Below are 24,314 nucleotides of genomic sequence, written 5' to 3' on the forward strand. Positions count from 1 at the left end.
CACAGAGTAATACTCTTAATAGACAAAAGAGAACTAGGAATAAGTCCTGTCAATAAGCAAATAACAGTTATGTTAGCTCCATTACATTTAAATCAATACGTGTTATTATTACTTTGCAAAATGGAAGATAACTAAATTGTCACCAAATAATAGTAAAACACAGATCTGGAATGGGTTGGGCAGTGCTGCAGTGCGATGCCTTTAAGTATCTGCATAAAATAAGAAAGCACATTTAACCTGACTGAGATCTTGAAGATAAAATGCAAGTGAAACAATAGCGGGAAAGCCAACAACAAGGGGTGCTAGAATAATATATTACAGCTGTTAAACCTAGTGCTTTCCTGAAAGGAAAAAGAAATGCAATAAAAACAAACTGTATTTTATCGTCCTAACAATGAAACAGCATTTTGCTTCTTCAAATCTCAATTTTATTGGCCTCAGAGGATTCTGTGTTCTTAAAGATTAGCCTTCCCATGGGAAATTAAAAAAAAGTCAAAATATTAGTTCCCCTCTCATGAAGTCATTCTTTTGAGCAGGTTTCCTTAGCAGCCTTGCATGGCACAGCTTGTGAAACTCCCTTGCATTTCTTCCCACTCAAGAGTTTTAAAAAATAACTTTGAATTCCAGAAAGACCAAACAGGAATTACTCCAAGCTGGGTTTCCTTTGCAAGCACCACAAACTGATTTTGCTGCTTAGTCCAAAGCAGCAAAACAAAAACATTTTACTTTAGATTGACGGCCAAATGGCAGAGAGATCTTAAAAAAAAAAATAAAAAAAATACTTCAAGCTGCGTCAGCAAAGCAGGATTTAGATTCTTATTCTTGATTAGAGATTCTGTTAGCAGAGACGCTTTGAGTTAGAACAATATACAGTAGCTAGACTTTCAAAGCTTTGGAACCACATTATACATTTGACTTAGTATAAACTCAGTTTCTTGAATGACCTTTACCAGCAGAACAAAAATAACGAAGACTGTTGTTTACCTGTTTCCTAACCGCTCCCTCAGACTACAGTGAAAGTGCTGTTGATTTCATTAGTTAGCCCATGCATAAGTGTGGCTTGGTGTAAGCAGAGACTGTTTTAAAGACTAGTTAACTAAAAGTAACTTTGCTTTAAACTAGAAGGAACTAGACACAGATTAGCACAGAATATGTTCAAGAGAGGCTGCTTTTAAATTAACCTGTTCATCAAAGGCTGTAAATTGTAATTCACCTCCATACTCCACAATAAACAAGCACTGAAAACCCTCAATATAAGTTCAGTTACAAAATTGTACCAACTCCAAATTCACATCAGGAAATGCATTTGCCTGCACTACTGACATGTTGTAGCTAAAACCCTGTGTTAACAACCCACAGAAGCAAATGTTTAACAGCATGTGCACTCTACTGTGCTTGACCCTGAGACCAACAAGCAGCAGATAAAAGGAGCACAGAAGAAAAACTCAAGATAATTACAGCAAGCAACAAAACCTAGTAAGATTAAGTTCCTCTTCATTTCACCTAAGAACTGTTTTTGTGAAAGATGAATGCAGTTAGAAGCCATTTTATATCAACTTATTTTAGGCATTTGAACTGACACAAAGCAGAACATTCAGCATTCCCAGTGAACTATATTGTCAAATATTTCTTTAATGTTCCACTTAAATGCCTGCTTCAACTCTTTCAACATCACTCTGTTACCAAATGCTGAACCGGAAAATCAGTACCTATGAAAACTGAGCTTGAAGTACACCGCTGAAAGATCAAATACAATTTTATAAGTAGCAGCAGCTCCATGAACAGTATTGATATCAGATGAAAATCTTTCACCAAGTCAGTATAACCACAGGAAAAAAAAAGGGAAAAAAAAGAGAAAGACAGCATAAGCAGCCACACATCTGCTTTGTTATTTCCCTATGAGTGACGTCCCTATAGAGTTCTTTCAATTTGTCCACAGTACCTGTTATTTCCCCATGGCATTTGTAGAAGAATGAAATAAAAGCCCAGGAGCCTGGGCAGAATTTCTTTCAGCAAGACCTAAAGATCCTTTTTAAGTCAATGAATGTTTTTTGTTTGTTTGTTTGTTTTCCTTCCCTCCACCTAGTTCATCATAAAGCTGGTTGCATTCATATAAACACCTCTGCCCCTTCAGTGAATGTTTGTTTATGTTGCAGACAAGGTTCATACAGCCACAGCTGACCCCATTTTAAATTCTCTCAAAGACAGCGGATATATTAATTTTTGAGGCAAGGTTTGTTACATCACCAAGCTGTATACAAACACAACAGGAACACTAGCAGTACCTTACTTTGCTAAATTATGGTTGCTTACAAGTCTACACAAACCATAGTCACACCTTTCACTGTGGCACTGCTCCTCTCCAAAAAGAAAAGCCCTCTAAATTTAGGCTGAATTCAGTTCAGCTAGTGTGCTCTTTTGTAAGGATATCTATCTATACTATTTTCTCAGTTAAAATAAAGCTGTACTTCCTTAAAACCAAAATAAAAACAAACAAGACACAAACCAGAAAAATACCCCCATACAAAAGCACTTGGAATAAAGATCAAACAACCATTCTAAAGAACTACTGGAAGCCAGAGGATCACAATCTAAATATTAGCCATGGACCCCATCAGAATCAAAAAGTGGTAGTACAAAAATGCATTTTAAAAAAAATAATATAAAAGATTAAGGCAATCTTACCATTAAAAAAAGTTTGCATAATCTGATACAAAATGCAAATGGCACTTTAGAAGTAATGATTATCTTTATACCCAAAACATAAGTTACTAAATATGTAAAAACTCAGAAGGTATCATTTTGCTTTGTAGGTTTCAAGTCTGTTACACTGATTGCTCTGCTTTTTAGTCAATAAACCTGAAAAATGCTCACGATCAATAAATTTTACTGATCCACCTTATGTGAACAGATGGCCTACTAGAAAAAATGCACACAAGAACACCCACATTTTGATAACAATGGAGCTAGAGAAAGCATCCTGCTAGTAAATCAGCCAACTATCCTACCTCTGTATTACTGTTCTCATTTGTATCATGGGTGCACTTACTAAGAAAATTTCCAGACACCCCAACTTAACTATGTTTTTAGTATAAACCATACAGCATAGCTAGAGCACACAAACCAAGTCTCTTTTGGATAAAATTAAATCTGAAGATATACTCTTAAAACATACTTATCACACTCCCATCACTAATGGGCATGCAGTCCACTGGACTAAATTAGGACTAGTCTGAAACAACATCTGCACTACATGTATTTCAGAATGATTCAAGTCCTCACTACAAATGGTTTCATTCAAAAAGCCTTCCCTACTGGGGTACTCTGCTTGCTAGGATAGACAAAGCCAAGAACATACAGATTCTTATCATGTGTAACTGGTAAAGTGCATCCAACTTCAGAGAAGATTTCCCACCCCAGGCTTTTTGAAGATTAGTTCCTTGGCCAGTATCATTCACCTCTCTTTGGTCTGAATTTGCTTTATACTTGGCTTTAACATTGTATGGGTCACATTGTTTTCACGATGAAGTGTTAGACCTACTCTTCTCTTCAGCCTCTCTCTCTCCTTCAGTGTCAGTGTGTCGGCCTTGGCAATCACAGGGACAATGTTGACTTTTCCATGAAGAGCCTTCATGAATTCTACATCTAATGGTTTCAGCCTGCCAACAAGTGGAAAAAAAATAATAAAATAAAATAAACTGCAGTGGAATTTGTTTGCTCTGGATTTATAAAAATCAAGTAATATATTAGAAACGATTTATTTCAAAGTATCTACATAAATAGTATGCCCAGAATAAATTAAACCAGAGCACTTGGTTATTAGGTTGGTTGAATTGCAATTAATATTATCACTATAAGATAAATTCAGTAAGCTCTTACTGTACTGTAAGCTCTTACATTTCCGGGCGATAAACAATGTAATACTGTCTGCTTCAAAACAATATTAAATGCCAAAAAGGGGACAAAGCAGAGGAGAGTGTTAATCCCCCAAGACCATTTTAATTGCACTGGCTAACTGACTGTGGGAAGTAACTCAGTTAACATAAAAGTTTTCATTTCAAGTAATGAAGACTTATGAACATTAACACCCTAAAATACAAGAGGTTTTTCTTACCCATGTCCAAAGGGAGAGATGAAGTAAAAACAGCAGTGGACCCTGTTGTCTACAATGTGTCGTCTGTTTAGACCACTCTCATCATGAAGGTATCTTTCAAACTGGTTGTCAATGTACTGGATAATTGTTTTGAAGCTGTGGTATGGAAGGGGAAAAAAAAGAATCATCTTAAATCAGGTTTAAAACAACAAGAAATGAATTATGCAAAGATAAGAACAGATAGGAGAGCATGATTATGCTTTTAAGACCTTTGCTGTTGCAAAAATTCAACTTTGTACTATTATATCTACTACCGAAGAAAAGCATTTTGATATACAAAAAGGTATTTTCATATCAGCCACCGAGTGTCTATTTATGCCTAAAACTACTTTCAGGTGTTACTCAGTCCACCTGGACAAAAAATTCAAGTGCAAGCTCAGAAAAAAAGCACTCAGTGGTGAGACAGCAGACAGTAATAAAGAACTGTCTACTTTTTTCTGGGGATAGGTGGTGAGTATTTGTTTTTAAACCAGCTGAAAAATGACATATCCCGGATATCCTCTTGCTTTACAACCCTGACCTACAGCTAGGTTTCTATAGTTACTTATGAAAATTCTAACATTCTAATCTATTTGAGTTAAACACAAATACATTTGAAAGTCATGCACCAAAGTATCACATGATCTAGGCTATTTTTATTACCTAACAGAACCCTTTTCTGTTGGCAAAGAAACATAATTCCTACTTAGTTCAAAGCAAATTAAAATACGCTCTGCAAAGAAGTAAAGGAACGCAAAATTTGATCATATAGATTAATCAGATACAAAGAACAGTGACTAGAGACAGAAAATAAAATATGATGCAGTACTAAGAGGCTTGTTTTAAGATATTCCAGAGCATGTAGACACCTGCAAACAACATTAATACAAAAGGACACTTTATATTAAGTACTGCAGGGGAAGGAAAATGAACACACTGATGCAGATAAGATTAGGCAGATAACTGTGTGTCATGAGCATATCTTAAACTACTTGGTGGGGGGGGGAAGTGAGCAGAAAGCTTACGTTGAAAAATATTAGTGTTGTTGGGAAATTGTAAATTTGAGTCGAGAAATTTAAGAAGTAAACAAACAAGAGAGCATAAAAAGAATTATTAATCAGGAAAACAAACACAAAATGTTAGCAATTACTGTGACAGGCAGAGAATTCCGACCCCGGGGTGTGTGGCATTACTGAATATAATGAAATAAACTACGAGCCATGATGGAAGAGATCCTGAAGGGAATTCGATTTTCCAAATCTGAGTAAGCTTTTGGATCTGGGAGGAATATACATATTTATTCTACTATGGATTTATACCCACACACATTTGTATCTTTGCAAAATTTGCACCGTTTTAATTCATGCTACAGAAGAAGACAACACAGCAAAATGTGGAGCTGTTTTTTGACCTTTGTGCTACTCAAGCCTTTAAGAACTAGCATCTTAATATTTGTGTGTGTTGGAAAAGGACAACATGTTTTATGTTCCTGTTGATCTTTAGATACAATCCTTTTAGCTGGTGAAAGGTAACAAGACTGAAGACGTACAAATATTAGGACAGAAACCAAGCACAAACAATGGGAAAGCAACTATCACACATTTCTCTGGCAATGTAATCAGTTTACGTGCAGTTTTCTAGTTCTAACAGCTATAATTTTCCCTATAAATATGGTGTCAGTGTCCTGTACCTCCTGACTTCCGGGAAACACCTGGCTTATACCACTGTGCTATCATTACTTCAGAGATAGCACATCCTGTATTATAACAGCAAACAACGTAACCATTGCATTTAAGAAGCCCATTGGGGGAAAATGAACAATATTACCAAGCTGCCAAAACCCACAAAATACAACTTAACATAAGCCAGTAAAAAAGACAAAAGATAAATAAATAGTTAGCAGCAGCCAGAAAGCAGCATCAAAAATGACCTGGGATGCTGCAACAAAGACAAAACAAGGCATATCATCACCACTATCTAATAAGTTGATCTGCAGATTTATTTTTTTTTGTCAGCCACCATTTTGATGGCAGATTTAATCCCAAATCTGTGCATGAAGCTTCTCCCTCCCCACCTTAAATCATTTCTCTCCAGTCTGATGAAAGACATTACTTCAAGAACATATTTCTCTTATGATCCCAAAGTACATGGAATACCCATTCTGTGCTTCAATCCTCCCACCATTAAGAATTTTGCTATTCTCCAGACTTTTTTTAAGCCTATTTTATGGATTTGATACAACACATTCAGTGGTAACTCATTCCCCATTCCAGTACTGCTATGGTTCCAATCCAGGCCACCCATCCAATAATCTCCCAACCACTACCAGCACTTCTTCTGTGATAAAGAGCACATAAAAACTGACCTCCAGCTCCCACCCTTGAAAGTCAAACCCTGATAGGAAACTTACTCAGAAGAAAAATATTTTGAAGCTGTATTAGTTTATTGCTGCCTCCTAGAGGTATTGTGCCAGTTTGATTTGCCAGTTCAAAAAATAACCTCAGGAAAATTCATCACCCTAACAAATGGGTAGTCTGCATAAATTGCAGCTTTCAAAAAAAAGTTTTATGAAATTTGAACTGGGATCAGCACCATCTACTGGTTAACAACCGCAGCAAATGTTCCTAAACAAAAACACAAGTTTAACAACACAAGCCTGCTGCTTCCTCTGAAAGAAGGTACTTGCATACGGTTAGTCTTGATTATAGTTTGAACAAGGAGTCTATCATCCATCCAAGTTCCTCTGACATGCTGTAAAGAACAGAGTTTGTCAAAATGACATGCACCACAGCCCAGTTAAAGTCTCTATACGTTACACAAGAATATGGGACTAGAGAGAGAAATCCAACATTAACTGCATATTTCTATTTTGCATTCCGTAAGTAATGCTTGTTCCTGTAATGTATTTTGATGATTAAGAATTGTTACAGAAAATAAGTATAAAACACCAAGTTATTCTACTGGGTCTGAATCATCACGGAATGACTTCTACTTAGCAAGCCTCCAAAAAGAAAAACTCTGAACACGCACGTCTCTAAGAAACATCTTACCAGAATAAACAAAGGGCATTAGAACACAATCAACAGGAAGAGCTCTATGTAACACAATGCATGGGCTGCTGAGCTCTTAGCTCCAGCGGAAGGAAGCTCTAGTCGACAGTGCACAAAAGAAGCAAGACCATACTACAGTCCAGAAAGATGTCTTACTGTTACTCTAAAAGTTTCATTATTTTTAACTTAATAACATTGGAAAAGTGGAAGAAAAATAAAGAACCCGCTACAGCTTCACTCTCAAACTGTGATTTAATATATTTCACACTAATGCAAATACCATTAAATAAATTTATTTCCTTAATTTTTGCTGTGTTTCTACTGTATGCCATAGAAAGAAATGAAAAATCATGTCTGATAAACATGTTATTCACTCTGCTCTGGCTACTGCGGTATCCTGTCAAAAAAAAGCTAAAAAAACACAAACATCTACAATGCTAATAAAATGTTTCATAATCATCTACATGCCTCCTTTCCAGTCCTTAACTTAAATTGAAAAACTCTTATTATACCACTGTTAACTTAACACTCCCTTTCTATACATAGTAACACCATTTGGCTTAGTATTCCAACCACCAAAATAAATGTCAACAAAAATAAAAGGCTATGCAAAATAATTATTGTTAGAACTTCCTCAAAGACAAACACATGGCAATTCAAATCTTAGCTTCTAGTTGCACTGGAATAATGCAGGCTTCCCAGTAAGTGTATTAATACATTTCATTTTATTTGAAAAAAATTTACAACAAAACCAGTCTTCTCTTAAAAAGTGTATGGTGATTTGGAACTTAGAGTTGTGAACAAACTTATTAATTCTAACCTATGTTACAAACTGCCTGGTTCCTTCATTGCTTTTTTGCCATTTTCTCTCTTCATGATCATTATACTAAAGCAATTGTGTACGTTGTCCAATGCATCTGCACACACTTAGTTCAGCCGTTAAAGACCATCAGTAATATTTAGGCCAGAGAGAGATAAGTAGTAACTGCATCATAAATAAAATTCAGTTCTACCTAAATTGCTAGAAGTACAACACAAAGAAGAGGGAAAAGTACTTATCTTCCTTACACAGGAAGTAAAAGACAAAGTTTCTCTCCAGCAGAATTCTGTCCAACCAGACAGGCTACGGAGACAAAGAGTTAACTGCAGCTGTCACAGAGAACCTTACTGTAGGAAAACCATCAATTTTGAAGGGAAAATCCTATATAGCCTAGGGAACATTAACAAAACCTTTTTTAAAAAAAGTGGGTAGAAAATTAAAACAGGAAGTTTTATTAAGTAATACAGTTTTCCTAGATCTGTATTTGATGCAACAACAACAACAAAGTTAGAGAAACTTGGTTTTAAAGCTCTCTCAAATTAAATGATTTTGCCAGTTATAATATGAAGTTGAACATCCAGAGTGTCTAGGAGTGCTTAGAAAATTGTGCTTAAATGCAAGAAATCTATAGAGATACTCAGACATGAATTCAAGGTAATACTGCATTAACGTTAAGAATGATGAACCTGTTGCTTCCTTTCAGTACATCACAGTTCTCCAAGACCACCACCTTGAATCACTTAAGTACAGATGGACAGACAAAGTTGAGAAGTGTTTGTGTAAGATACAAACTACCGAGCAAAGCAGTATTTACACACATACCAGTCCTGGCTGTTAATGGCATCTCCATATCCTGGTGTGTCTACTACTGTTAAACGCAGTTTCACCCCTCGCTCCTCTATCTCTACTGTAGAAGCTTCGATTTGAACTGTTCTCTCTATTTTCTCTACAATAAAGGAACATTTTAATTGTTATTATGTCTATCAATGCTGCAGAAAGCCCTGCAGGAGAGAATAATAGAGAAGGAAATGCAATTCCTGTATTGTAACCTACGCAACATAGAATACCTTAAAGAAAAAGGTTAATCAAAATTTAACACCATTTCTTTGTTAAAAAAAAAAAAAAAAAGAGAACGCAAAAATAGATTTATTCATGATAAAATGCAAAATTAAATACTCAGAGAAGCACGCTAGCTTCTTTGTCAAAAGGCATTTACACCTCTAATTGGGATTTTTAGACATTACAGGTGAAAAACATTAGAGGAAATAGGGATTAGAGTAAAACCATGTTTAGGTACATTGACACCTACAAGTGTTCTTATTAAGAAGCAACAACAAAACAAATTGATGAAGAAACAGTAAAAAATGAGTCTTTGAAAGGAAATTAAAACGAGAAAGTGACATCTCAAAAGGCTGCAATTGGGAGAATTAAAACACATTAAGATAGTGTGAAGAAAGGGTCTCGTGGGTGAAGACCATCAGAATGAAGCAGTGCTAGCTGGAAGAACATGAAATTTCATAGGGTTAGACGTATGTGCTGGAGGAACTGCAAAACCACATTTACCTGCTGCTCCAGGAATATAACGTTCTGGATAAAGATCAGTCAGGAACAGACTATTAATTAAAGTGGATTTTCCCAAGCCAGACTCACCTGTAAATAAAATAATTCAAGTTATTAAGCATATACACCTTTTACTCCAGGCTTTTTAAAGTACCTCCTCTTTCCCAAACCCATATTAGAGAGGAAAAATAATTTGTTCATCAGGATCCACCCTAGCTTTGAGATAAAAACATCAAAGGTTTGGCTAAGCAGTTTTTAAAACACAGGAAAAACAAGCTTTTAGTGTTTTTATAAATATTACATGAAAATGCTAAGCTTACTGTAATAGATTTCATAATAAAATCTGAAAAGTCATACAGCACTTTAACCACATAGATCTAGAGATAGCTGGCTTAGTTCATGGAAATAAAGGTTGTTTTTTGTTTGTTTGTTTGTTTAAGCTTAAGAAATCAGGACCTGTAGCTTTTCTGTTGGAAGTTTGTGATATTTAAGGTTTTCCTAACCTAGAAATTGAAGATGAAACATTGTTAGGAAGGCAAATAAATAAAGGAATACCAAATTAACAGTAGAGCTTTGCACCCTCGAGGTTAGGCTAAATACATCCTATGAAATATGAAACAAAAAAAAATTATAAGAAAATCACTCAAAATTCTCTTGAGAAGTTCCATCATTCTATAATTTCAGGTCATGTAATTTTTGCCCTACATCAAAGTAGTAAAGTTAAACCTGTAAATGTAATCACTAAATCTGAATTTCAAAAAGTTACTTTATCTTTCCTAACACAAGGAATCAGAGTAATCAGCGTTTAGAACAATTGGCCGTGTTATTTTAGATTCTACTAACCCAACCTGAGAGACGGAGAAATTGTCTGTAACTAACATCAGACTACATTAAATAAAAAACTCCACTCATCTCAAATTACCTATTTATCTTACAGACATTGCTAAATGCTCTGTCACCAAGTAATCCCAAACAGTACAACAGAGCACGCAGAATAAGAAGGAAGCATTATGCATCTCTTCTCATTTTCATTTTTCAATAACATGCAATTCCAAGGTAACTACTACCACAAAATGAAAGGTAGTATATTGTACTCCCTTTGCATTTGTATAACACTAAACAGATTCTATGCAAGTACAGCACTTAAATCGGCTTTGTGTCTAAAGGTCCTTCCATCAAAGACTCCTCCTACAGGTGCTCACTCATGGAACAGACAAATTAAATGTTTATTTATGATATCAGAATGAGTCAGTATAGAACAGTAGAAAACACAAGAACAGCATCACCATGTCAACAGAAAGGCATTCATGATGTGCATTCATGACTTCAGTGTGGAAATGGAAGTCAAATAAAGACTAAGCAACTATCCCTAACATCTGATGATGAGTCAAGAATACAAGAATGTCCTGTTGGCTCAAAGTCATCTTCTTTAATCACTACAAATACTCCCTTTAACATTACCAAACAGAGATTTAACTAGATAGAGTACAGAGGTTTGAAGCTTTTTAATTCTGTATGCCAGCAAATTGCTACCTAGGAACACATACTTGTCTATGTGTTGGTTTTTTTTCTCCTTGTTTAACAGTCAAAAAATATATAAACACGTGACTTACCAACCACCATCAGTGTGAACTCAAAGCCCTTCTTCACAGATTTCCTGTGGACCTGGTTGGGCAGATTAGCAAATCCCACATAGCCTGCTCCGTCAGAAAACTGACAAGACAAAGAGAAGTTGAATACAAATAAGACCCTCTTCCCCTCAAAAAAGTTGAAACAGAGTTCATGCGATCCTATACCATAAATTGCACAGGAGCAAAGCACACAAAGCACATGGAGCACATAGCAAAACAGAAAACAAAACATTTTTTTGCTGTTGTAGCAAGGCAGACCATAAAACAGGTCCATTTACCAAGCAGTCTGACGGTGTTAGAAATCTGATAAAGAACCTTGGGCTACCCATAAGCAGAAGTCTCCCGTTGGGTAAATATATATATATAGGCAAAATATAAATACACACACAAATTTGCAAGAGCATACTTCCATAATCTAAAGCTGTAAATAAACAAAGGAACAAAAAAACTACGACACAAACATTTTAAGCCAGAGGGCAAAAAATGTCTGTTCAAATTTGTTATCCGCTGCTACTATCACCTATAATAAATAATGCGTACACTCGTGTAGAAAAACAAGAACACTGTAGTAACACAGAGATAACCAAGATACAATCACACATCCACCTTCTGCTTGTTAACCTGTTCACCTATCTTCATAACGCTTAACTTCTAACACAAAAGCAGGAAAAAGAAATGTGCCTGAAAAAACTTATCAAATAAGAGATCTGAGCCATAAAAATGGCAGTCTGTTTCACCATCTGTTATAAATTGACTGAATATTTAATATGAGCCTAAAAAAGAACTGCAGCCACTTGATTTAAGGACATACGAGCTAGCTGTAACCAAATGTTTCTTCATAAATGAGCTTAGGAAGAAAACAATTCTTACGCAATGCCATACGTCCAATGGGGGTGGAGGGGAAGTCACTTAAAAGCCAATTAGTTTTTTCTAGCAATCCTTTTAAAACCCACTCAGATGAGCAAAAATACTAGAAATAAAGGATTGTTAAATGAAATTTCTTGAGGTAAAGGCATCATTTTAAATATGCAAGCAAGCACTGAATGCATGGCAAATATCCAAAAGCATATTACTAGAATCACATATAAGCATGGTTTTCATTAAGTAGTTATTTTTACAAAATGGATCTGAAGCATTAAGGTATCATCTATTTACTGTTTTAACACTTCAGTAAAATCACAAGTATTTTCACAAGTTGAATAGGTTCAAAACACAGAATTTTGGCTATGCAGTCATCTCTTTACCTTTACTTTTTCACCTGACTGAGACATGTTTCGCCACTCCAAGTTTCAGACACTGGAAAATAAAATTCAGAGTACAGGTTAGGTGACCTGAAGATTACTTTTATTTTAATTTTAAACTGATTAATTGCATATAATCACAGCATTTTGTTTCAGTAGAATGAATTGTTACGCTGAGAGAGATATGCTGCAGAGTAAGTAAGCCATAATCAAAATGGCTGCTTCTGTGAAGCTACTCAGACAAAAGAAACTACGCAGGATTATCAAAAACAGAACACTTCATTTAAATACTTGGTTTTTTAAGAGCAAAAAGTCTCCTCAAAAACTCAAAATATTAAAATTCAGTATCCTTAAAGATCTTTCATCCATTCTGTCTTTAAAGGAAAACCATCTACTGAAAGCTAATGCTGAATATGCATTCATCCTACGGATGTTTGGTTTGTTTGTAAGTTTACTGTGGTGAAGCTAATAAAACTTAATTCAAATATTCTGCTCCCAACCCTCTATGCAGAATAGCACAAGAACGTTCTTTTTCCTTTCATTTTCACCCTTTCTACAAATGAATTATATTTTTCCTTAAAGTTTCTTTGGTTTACAAATAGCTTAACGGAACTGTTGTCCAAAAAGTAACATTTGAAAACTGCAATCACGTATAAAAATGCTCCAGAGAACAGGACACCTATTGGCTTTCCAGGTGAAGGTTATAACATTACTTTCAGTCACTTCAAATTTATTTCTCTAAACTTTAACCAAACACTGGAGAACCCTGGCATTTGACTAATCCACACTGGACATGCAAATTCACCCTGACCTGAAGGGCCACCAAAGGTATTTGTACTTTAGTTTCAGACATCAAGAAAGGCTGGGTTTTGGCAAGCCTTTATCTTTTTTACTCGAGGCCGAGGCGGTTAGTTGTGCTATAGATTAGTTATCACAGCAATAGTGAGGCCCTTTGATTTAGAGTAGCCAGAGAACACTGACAGGAAATGAAGAAGTGGAAGGAGCACTTCACAGCTTGGTTTGTTGACAACACAGCTCTTGGCCTGGAAAGCAGGGAAGTGACCTATGCAGGCACCTGTGTGTTCAGACATAAATGCTTTCCTGTTGGGCAGCAGCAGTCGTTCTAGCAGGATATGGTACGGGTTCTGACAACAGCCGCTTGACAGTCAAACCCTCGTACAGAAATACCAAGCTTTGGACTAAAGGAAGAGTCAAAGTTAGCAAAATTGCTACTTGGAGTTTTAAAGAAAGCATGTCTTCAGCTCACACACATTTAATTCGCCCTGAAGCAGGCATTTCAAATCTTGCCAGTTGTGTAGACACCTGCCACCATGTAAGCAAGGAATTTTTTTTTCCCTCCTCCAACTACTTTCTCCATATTCCCAGTTCATTTGCTTGCTAATGAAAGCCTAAGACATCCACCACTAGGAAAACAGGAGGTCTTGATCATAATCACCTTCTGACCGCCTCTAATCAGGCGTTCCTCAAAACAGCCTCAAACACCCCTTAAGAATAGCTTTGAAAAAACAGTTTATTTTTCTTTAACCATGACGTAAAGGCTCATGCAGGCCTGCGGCCAACCTGTGATGCAGATCCCTAAATGCAGTCACAGCTTCATTGACAGATACAACTCATTGCTTTGTCCAAGTTTTGTTTCCACATTTGGAATCCACTGTTGCCGCCTCCGTCCAAAAAATCAGTAACATAATTCAAAAGGCTCAGAGAAGTTCCCAAGTTGTCACCGAGTGTTGACATGGGCAGACCTGGCCGGTTTGCTCACAGCAATGGAAGCAAAGGAGCCACCCAGGGCAGCTGCCGATGGTAAAAGGAAGGAGGGGAGCAACTCAGATTTAGATATGTATGGTAAATTCTCTGACAACTTCAGTTTTAAACTGACAGTATAGTCACATCCATTGCAGCATTAACTCAAGATACATGATTAGAAAGAGTCAAAATTGACAACTGCATTTGAAACACCTGGCTTCAAAATTCATCTGTCATCTCCCAAAATGCTAGATGTACAAGAAATCATTCCACAAACAACTTACGAAGCCTGTTTCCTGTGGGCTTTGTGCCTTGTGGTTGAACCACCCCCTATCTAGTACTACATGAGCTCTGAACAAAGCAGCTCCTTCCAATGCCAGCTTTGGCACTTGTAGCTGCTGCTTGCCCCTGGGTATGGGGGCCTCAGTCTCCTCCCTTCCACCCCTCGCCAGCTGCCTGTTTTCCTTCATTCTTAGAAGACTTAAATATGTTTTCTTAACCTTTGAAAAAAAAAAAAAAAAGCCATCTGAGGCTCCCTCGTATCACTAACAAACTGCACCACTGTTACAAACGTGGCCTAATTATGTAGTAAGGGAAAGACCAATGAGTTGATGGACTCAGTCTGCCTTTTTGAAAGCAATTATCAACATCATAAAGTAGCCTTCCTGCAACCGGCACTTTTGGAAGTAGTCAAAACAGAGAAGTCAGGTAATAAATATTCTTGAAAATTGAACCCACATGAACCTTTGCTTTCCCAAATGATCAATTTTCCCACAAACTACCAACCATAGGCCTAACATAACAGCCTAAGCTATGAAATGAGCTATTACCCTTACTTGCATAAATATTATTAATGGAATAAATAGTTATAACCTAAACTCAGTCACCTACAAGAATGATTTAATCTTAAAACTGCCCCAGGCACCTGTATTACCGAGGCACTGCCCTTTCCCAGATCCCACCAGACAAGCTACATTCACCTCGCATCACTCTGGCCAACAGTTGCAAATAGAATTCCTATTCTTCATTGTATCTATGTAATCTTTCACAAAGTACTCTGTAATCATTTGAAGTACAAAATGAAGAGGTATTTACAATCATCTTTCATCAACTCCTAATTTTAAGATACTGCAGTTTGATGAACATACAGGACTTTTGGAAATTAAATTTACAGGTGTTTTTTAAATACCTATAAAATAACTTGAATAAAAAAAAAAATCTGTAAAACTAGGAATTAACAAGTTCCCTTCAAAGGTTTTCACATCCTCTTTTATATGGTTCTATTATTAAAGATAGCTTAAAGTAAAGATGATGTACTTATTAGTTTAAGACAATTGGAGCAATTTTCAGTTTAGGTCCTATCCTACAAATGCAACGTGACACCTGCGTGCTGCTGGTTTTACCAACAAAGGATTTGGAATGAATTCGTGTCATGTTATGAACCTCCAGAGTCTTCTGGGAGATCGTAATCTGTTGCACAGGACACTTTTCCTGACTAGTAAATTAGGTTAGAAGGTCTATTTCCTTGTCATTAATGCTTGCACTGAACATCAATCAACAAAACTAAAAGTGAAATGCTGTCTCTGTAATCAGAGAATTAGCTTCAAAAAAGTCTTTTTTCATATCTTCTTATTCTTTCTACCTTTCTAGGCATATTTTTTTCTATCCAAAGGGCTAGGATAGTTCAAGCTGAACAAAAATTCAACTGTCATAAGTACCCATCATTCTTGGAAAAATAAAAAAATAAAAAAAGCTATTCCACAATGCTTAAACGAGGCACTGAGGTTCAAACGACTCCTCAATCCTTCAGCCTCAACATATTTTCTAATTCATAATACTGCCCTCATGAGGTTTTCTAGAAAATTATTCAATCAAGCAACTTCCCTGGAAAACCATGAGCTGTCTTTCTGAAGCCTTATTGTATCATTACAAATCCAAATCTTAGAATTAGCCATTAAACATTGTATGTTACATCTTCTTGCAGCTTGAAATACCTGCAGCACTTACAGCGTCACTTACACGTTCTAACTTCTAATGGATCAGACTGCACAATGCATCAATGACTGCTGAAATCTGTCTGCACATAACTCAGTCAAGCATTAAAATAACATGGGAAGTTGAGTGTCTGACAACGATCCAGATAGTTGCACATCTGATAAATTGTGATGGTTGATATTCCATCAATTCTCCATAACTAAAAAATAATGATTAAGGGAAAACAAGTCACCGCTGTTCTCCTTTCTTTAGATTTTCAAAGGACTATCCCAACTGTTACAAGAAGAACAAAGCAACGTATACAAAGTATTTCAAAAAGAAATGCAAAGATAAGATAAATTTTATTAACAAATTCATCAGCAGTGAAACTTTATTTGTAAGTACTCGTAGGTCCCATTTTGCTCTAGCAGAAAAAAAAAAAAAAAAAGGACAGCCAAGCTGGAGTATAAGAATGTTTAACAAATTCAATTTTTAAACAACATTTTAACATTTAACATTTTAAACAACAGATATCACTGTGACATTTCAGTTTGGAGATCAATGAGTTCTTATCCTAAATGCTGTGCTGTTCAACAGTAAGGGCAAGCAGCGGACCACCAAGTCCAGCTGCAGTTGCCTCCCTACAAGTACAGAGGCCCAGGTCATGCCTTCCTACCGTCTTCTGCTAGGAAAATACATTCCAGCGAGAGAGAAAGAAAGGGGAAGGAAAATGGGTCATTTCCTTTGTTCCTGTCAGGATGCAAGAAGTAAACTCTTAGGAACAGGCAGTCTGGGAGTTTCTTAACAGTAGGGAGCACAAAGAAAATGCTATGAAAACCGTACAAGGAGTGCTTCCATATAAGGACATTTAACAACATTTGAAAGTAATCGCTCTGCAGTGACCTTAACCATCTCCACAATCAGAACAGCCTTTCTGATTCATCTAATGAGTCAACTTGCTTTTCATCTGAGATTATATAACTTTGATTCCCTTTTAAAAGAAAGTATAAAATAACCTAATACTGAACCACAGAAAGCAGTAACAACTTCAGTAGGTTTCTGAGTGCTGAAAACAGCTTCAACAACACCAGCTTTCTGAAGCCACATTTTCAGACTTAAAGCAGACAGAGGAATAACAAGAATATCTCAATAAAATATCACAGGCTGGTTTCTCTCTTATCACAAAAGCCCACAAAAGAAATGGCACAGCCGAGTACTGAGACACATTTAAAATAAATAAAGGATCTCAAACTTCTCCAAGTGTCTTACGTAGAAAGAAAAGTTACGCAAAAGTTAAAAATTTTCTCACTGTATTCTAAACTGGAAACAGGGGTATTCAAATACAAAGCAGTTAACTTTTTTGTCGCTTATGTTACCAATCTTGCATGAATCGCCCAATTCTATCAAACAACTGTGGGTGCAGCAGTTCCACCATACTTTGTTTGCAGCACATCCTCACCTCTGTGACTGAAAACCCCCTCTCAGAAGCTGGAATGAGAAGTGCTCACTCCCTCTCTGCCAACAACCCCCGACAATGCCTTTTTCCTCCTTCGAAACAGTTGCTACCCAGGGAATCAATCCTCTTTTACACAGAGGCAATTTAATTACATTCTGCTCTGCCCTTACTCAGGAAAATGACTGTATCACTTCACCAACCACAGAGTCCAGAATGTAACAGCATATGGATAAACAACCAAAAACCCAACTATAGCACTTGCAGGTAGACCAACTCAAGTGTATGTCACTGCTTTGTCTGTCAATCCAGATTCAGTGTTCAGAAGTTCTACAGACTTTTATTTTTGATAATGTTTGAATCAATGACACACAATACTGTTACCTTTGTTATTAGGAATGCAGCACTGTTCAGCAAAACTAGTAACATTTCTATGTCTTTAGAAGTCCCCTTGATGTTAAAACAACCAGTGTAGCATCTTTCACATTGAAAATGCAGTCTGGTACACTGCTGTGACTTCACAGCATGCATACCCCCAGCAAACTGAGGCAAGGATTAAGCAAATAGGAGGAAAGAACATTGCAATAGCTCTGGTCTTAAAAAAAGCAACACATGAATCTAGAGCTGCAAATATTTTATTTAGGGGTCCACTTCAATGTTAACATATTACTCTTGACAATTCACTTTCTTATTGTTATTTCAATTAATTCGGTCCCTTAAGAAGCACCACGGAGACAGTGATACTGCTCACATTAATGATTGGTTTTAGCAATTGTGTGCTTTCTACACAAGCATCTTTTGACAGTGCTTTCCCAGCATTAGTGTATCAGAGGAAAATACCGTAACACAGTCCTGTAAGCCAGAAGGCTTTCTGTGTGAACAAGCTAAATGTATTAGCCACGATCACTCAGCAGGACACAGGCAGCTCTGCCTCACACCCACAAAGCTTAACTATAATTGTGCACAGATATTCATTCCGACACTTTTGCTTTTAATACCAAAAAAAAAAAAAAAAAAAAAGGAACTCTTCCTTTTTGGCAATGCACAAGAAACAGCGATAAGCCAGCACTGCAGGTCACTTCCCAGCGAGGCCCCCAGCACCCCGCCGTCCCTCTCCTCACGCCAGCACTAACCCAGACCGATAGAACACGAAGCACCGTGCCCAGCTGCCGGGGCAGGCTCAGGGGGCCCCGCGCAGCCTGCGCTGTGCCTCAGCACGGCGCTGAGGGGCCGGGCCCGGCCCCCAGGAGGCAGGCCGGCTCTGCCCGGACCGTGCGCGGCGGGGCCCCGGGGCCGGCCTGGGGCCTCCCCCCCGCCCTATCGGCGGCTGCAGGCCGGGCCCGTCCGCTCCGTCGTCCGCCACGGGGCCGCAGGAGCAGGCACCGGAGCGGAGGCGCCCCCCGGCCCCCGCCGCTCACCTCCGCCGGTGCCGGGCTGCCAGGCCGCGATCCGCCACCTCCACCCGCGCGGTCCTCCAGCATCCCACAGGCCCCCGCGGCAGAGCGCCAGCCTACCTCCCGCGCCGCTCTATGGTCCGCGCCCCTCCCGGGGTGGCAGCGAGGTGCGGCCGCGGGACGAGCGAGAGGCGGGCTAGAGCGCCTCCCTGCCTGACGGGCCGCGCTCCTCCGGGCCGCTGTCCGGGCCCTCAGCGGGCTCCCCGGGCCGGTAGCGGCTGTCCCGTGCTCGGGCTGCCCTCCCGCCCTCAATTAATTATTGTTTAATAGTTAAAAGTAAAATTAAAAATATCAGCATGGAGCCTAGTAGACCCCCATTTCCCAGAGCTCTCCCAGGCAACCCCCGGTCCTTCTCCCCCAGCACTCGGGGCTGCGCCGCCCTGCCCGTTCCCGTAGCGCACAGCAGCGCCGTTGGGCTGCGGAACCCGAGGGTCTTCTGGGGACTCTGCTCTGAGACACTGATGAGCGGTAGTGGGTGCTGCCTCCGCCCTCGCTCTGATCCATGAGAGGCCCGCTCCAACAGGAGCAGCTCCTAACCCTGCTGGCTTCCCAGAGGAACACACAAACGCTCATCTCAGAGCCACACTGCCAGCGTTACTCCTCTCAGAGGTCGCTACACTCCAGTCGCAGGAGATGATAGCCCGTGTAAGAGCAGTAAGAACTGAAATCGTACAAGTCTGTCTCGCGACACTAACTTCACATCCTGCAAACATAACGTTTTGGCTTCTGTCTTCAAAACTGCCTCACTCTGGAGCTATACATGAGTCAAAGAGTGAAACACAGAGCCCATTTTGCTTAAAATATCCCCTTGTCAAATTGTTTGGCTCCTAGTTCCTCCACAAATACCTTTGGGCTTTCAGATTGCCTCCGTCTGCAGCAGGTTTTAGTGGTAGTCCTTACGGTGGGAAAGCTTTTGGTATGATAGGTATGATAGCCAGTGGGAAATCGAGCTTAAACTTTGCGGTATTTGATTGTAATTAACCATGTAATGAAAGCTTGCTTGGTTTGCAAATGCGCTTCCACAAGTGAAGCAATTTCTTCCCAAAACATTATAAGAAATATGTTAGTTTTACCTACCCTGTTGTTATTTTCTCTTCGATCACTGCATTTCCTTCTGTTTAAGCGAGAGCCATTTTGCCTTGGTTGTTATCATCACGGAGAGGGTAAGTAGGATTACTGCAGGCAACTTCTCTGAGGTATCAAGGTCTCCAGCACATATAAACCTGGAGTGCAAATGATACCTGCAGTCAGATTACAGAACCAGATCATTTTCAAACAGTGAAACAGGGTTACATAGCTCAAGCATTCAATACAACACTGGCAAAATTAAAACATCAGCAGAAGTTTGGGAAAGGCTCATTCCCACCTAGTAGCTGCAGGGACGGGATTGAGAAAATATTTTGCAATCCATCCAAACGTGTTGCAGAGGGCAGAGTTTGTATGTGTGGTCTACCAGCAAATCTTTTGCCTTGCAGTTTTGAATACCAAGAAGCACAGTTCTGTTTTGTTTGCATTTCCATCCATTAAGCAAACAGGGTTGCAGTTCACAACAGGAAAATGTGGAAGTGAAACAAATGCTACAGAAGGCAGACTGGCATTATTTGCTAATTCACATTGTGCTCGTATCATCAATTAAGCATTGATGTGATCTGTGTAAGAACAAGATAAAAGCCAGTGAAAGCGCAACCAGGTTCCGTTTCCTAGGACAACGTGTAATGTTATTACACAAAGTACTGTTGCGCACTGCCTTATTGGAGAAGTTAAAGGATGGCATTTCAGCCTTCTTTAGAAAACAAAGTCTTCTTTTAGATTATTTCATGGATATCACTATAGGTGTTTTGTACTATCACCAATGGAACAACGGTGGCAATTTTTGTTCTTTCACTAAATGTGAACACTGTGATGCATGAAGTATTTCACACACATAAATAGGCACTACAAATAAATATTTAGCACCTGAATAAACTAGAAGAGATTAGCGCGGACAATGCCAGATTACAGACTGGCACAAACACAAAGTCTAGCGGAAATTAGTGCTTTCCCATGATTGTCACTCCTTTCATTTTGCAGGATTTACTGCTAGGGGTGAAAAATTCTCAAGCCATTTAAAATGCCTCAATACCAAGGCATATAAATCATTTCCCCAAGTCATTGGTGAATCTGATGCTGACCAACTGTTGTACAAAGTGTTCAGGGAAGTCGCAGTCCTCCCCAAACCATCCAGTTGTGCTAGCATGTAACGTGAGGGGCACTTTGGGTGAAAGGAAAGATCAGCTGTAGTCAGTGCCCTACCTCTGCAGTGCCCAGTAGCAGATGCTTCGGAAAAGATAAAAGTAGTCCTGGGGCTGTATATCCTCCCAGCTTCCGGCAATCTGGAGCTCAGCAACTTCCTGAGCCAAAAGCTTTATCTTGATGGTTTTCTCTTCCATGAATTTTTCTTGCTGCTTTTTGAACCCATCTCAGCTTTTGGCATTAAGAGCATCCTGTGACAATGAGTTCTACAGTGTAATTACGCACTTTGTGAAAATATATTTTTGTCACTTTTGAAACCTGTTATGAGACTTGTTATGAAACTGCAGCGTGCAAGACCCCTGAGCAGCAGAACTGGAACTATTAGGTGCAAGTAATTGAGAAATGCTGCATGGGAGAAACCTACAGATAATGCATGACCACAAAACACATTCTGCATGTTTGTAATTTCTCACACTGGTATTAGCAGAGGTGCAAATAGAAGAAATCCTTGTATTAAAGAACATTATTCCCTCCAAATTGTTAGTTAGTCTAGAAATGCTAATGCAGTCGATGGCAGTCTGACTGTGAATCAATCACTCGTTCCCATAATTATTATTTCTGAATGAATTTTGTTTTATTCTTCCCTTGGAATCTCAAATGCCTTTTATACAAGTTCCTGGTATATCTAGGTTTATATTATCAAAAGCACAGAGTCCTTCCTTGAATTCAAATCTTAACTTTGTGTGGAGTCACGTCTTAGCAAGTTAGAAATTCCTCATACATTCAGAAAAAAAAAAAGTATCTTTTGTTCTGCTTTTTAGCATAGAAAATGGTATGATACTGATTGTAATAAAGCAAATGCCACCATATAACTGAAGACTGGATTGTGTTTTGATAGATAAAACAGACCCATGTTCCTTGTTATGATTTGTGTTAAATTAAAACAAATTAGAAGATATGCTGCTTAGATGTAATAAAATGGTTTCTTTTCAATTATAAGATCCCTTTTAGCTTTATTTCCTTTCAATTGTGTCTTCTCCTCACATAGCTGAATACTTGGGATTTCAGCCTAAAATTATGTGCATTGCTGCAATGGCTGTGCTGTTGTTATGTGTTTTATGTTATAAGGGCAATTCATGCAGATATTGACTGACTACCATAAGAAACTGACCATCCTGAACTCTCTCAGTCTCCCCTGGAGATAAAATTACTCAAGTCCTGATTTAACTACTTATTCCTAAGCATATTCATAAATCCTTCTCATTTCCATGAGATTTAAGTTTGTGTTTGAGACTCAGAATATCTGTGTATACTTTGTTAAATTACAGTCCATGCTTCCAGAGCCATTAGGAACAAATACATAACAGTTGCATTCTGTCACTGACATCCTCTTTCAAGGCATTAGCAGAAAAAAAGGGAAAGTACTTAGAACATAGCTACAGTGGGTGTCAGATACTGTAACTTAGATATTCCTTGGGCTAATTTGAAGTATTTGGGTGTAGAGACACATACTTGTGACAGGGAACTTCCAATTTTCTGTTAGTGTTTGGTAAATCAGTGATTTGATCAAAATGCTATTCTGAGTAGTTAGTTATCTGTCGAATAACTAATGGGGTACACTATTCTAACATCTCAACCTTTTCTGTTTTCACCTGTGTGTTTGCAGACATGCTGCACTGGGAATTGGAAATCTCAGGTCACCTGAAAGTTGTTCTCACTTCTGAGCCTCTTTAAAGTGTGCAGTGCAGAGCTGGAGCACTGGCAGTATACAAACATTAAGCCAGTATCTGTAGATGTACCAGAAATTATTGACAGAAGCTAATTTGCAAGTTATTTAATAACCTAGAAGAAAATCAGCAGCAGATAAATATTTTTCCTTGCTACAAAAAAGAGAAATACATTTTTAGTATTGCGCTACAGGAAATGAAGATTGTGCTTGAATTATACTAGTCTCAGAGGAATAGAATTGTTACTTTTGTGTTTATAAGCACACACAAGCCTACCTCTTCAAGATGCTAATTATGGCAACGAAGAAACAATATTTTACCTAAAAACGTTCTCTGGAATAAGAGACATTTCACATCCTTTCAGCAGTAACAGCCATCCTTTAAAGTACTTCCAAACATCTGAAGAACTGGTGGAATTTATTTGCTGATGGCTTCATTTCCTTATCTATTTTTCTGTTTCACAGGGATGTTTCCTGCTCATACTGCTAAGAATGAAACCCTAGTGCAAAATGAAAGTTATTCCCGAGGTAACATTTCTAAGTAAAAGTGAACATTTTCTCCTTTGCTCTTCCATTTTTTTGTATTACTGGAAGCCAACTTCACTTTTAAGAAGGGAATCGGGCCTGACAAAACACATACAGGCTATTCTTAATGACAAGGTTTGTCTCACACATATCTTGTTGAGAACAGGGACAGTGCTGCTCAGAATTAATCACTCTTATAATAAGAGGAGGTGTCCCAAACCTCTGACATGTTCTCAGGAACTCTAATTTCCTGGGACACTGGAGAAATGTAGCATGTTTCCCATCACTAGCCTTGAAGATTTTTCAGTTAACTCCATGGTCATGTTTTTACTAATTACTTTCAACATCTGCAATGTATATTTAAAACAATGGCATTTGTCCTTGCTGACGCTGTTCTTTACAAAATGACATCTGATGTGATTTCCCAACAATTACATGGGAAAGAGATCTACCAGAAACCTGGTACACCACAATCCGTGGAAGGAGGCTAACTTTGGAAGAGGACAAAATTAAACTACAGTTCTCCCGATAGGAAACACAACATAGAATAGACTCTTGGGCATGAAACAATGTATATTTCCTATAGCTTTTTCCCCCTGCGTGTCCAAGCTTTAATACATTCCCAAGAGCTGTCCATAGCATACATGAGAAGTATTTGAACCGACATGACCTAGGCATACATTCAGTCCTCTTGGTGAGGGGAGTGATCAGGCTGTTTAGATATTGATCTACAGGAGGGACAGATACTGATC

The 24,314-nt window shown here is 38.3% G+C and overlaps 1 protein-coding gene across 6 annotated transcripts in view; it reads right to left on the reverse strand.

The window, feature by feature from the left end:
• Nucleotides 1-20,487, reverse strand: part of LOC308179508 (septin-2) — a 40,021-nt gene extending 19,534 nt beyond the window's left edge. For 2 of the 6 annotated variants that reach the window (XM_080559807.1, XM_080559803.1), the window contains exons 1-7: nucleotides 19,044-19,445; nucleotides 12,438-12,489; nucleotides 11,176-11,275; nucleotides 9,566-9,652; nucleotides 8,825-8,948; nucleotides 4,115-4,249; nucleotides 3,542-3,659 (exon numbers count right to left, since the gene is read on the reverse strand). In XM_080559807.1, coding sequence (XP_080415933.1) covers nucleotides 3,542-3,659; nucleotides 4,115-4,249; nucleotides 8,825-8,948; nucleotides 9,566-9,652; nucleotides 11,176-11,275; nucleotides 12,438-12,464 — 591 coding nt within the window. In that variant the 5' untranslated portion in view covers nucleotides 12,465-12,489; nucleotides 19,044-19,445. Of the gene's footprint in view, nucleotides 1-3,541; nucleotides 3,660-4,114; nucleotides 4,250-8,824; nucleotides 8,949-9,565; nucleotides 9,653-11,175; nucleotides 11,276-12,437; nucleotides 12,490-19,043; nucleotides 19,476-20,156; nucleotides 20,409-20,445 lie in introns of those variants that run through there. The other 4 variants (XM_080559805.1, XM_080559806.1, XM_080559804.1 and 1 more) reach the window with 4 other exon arrangements.
• Between the last annotated feature and the right edge of the window lie 3,827 nt (nucleotides 20,488-24,314).

This window comes from Anser brachyrhynchus (genome assembly GCF_964034855.1).
Source record: "Anser brachyrhynchus genome assembly, chromosome: 17".
In the NCBI taxonomy this organism is placed as follows: domain Eukaryota; kingdom Metazoa; phylum Chordata; class Aves; order Anseriformes; family Anatidae; genus Anser; species Anser brachyrhynchus.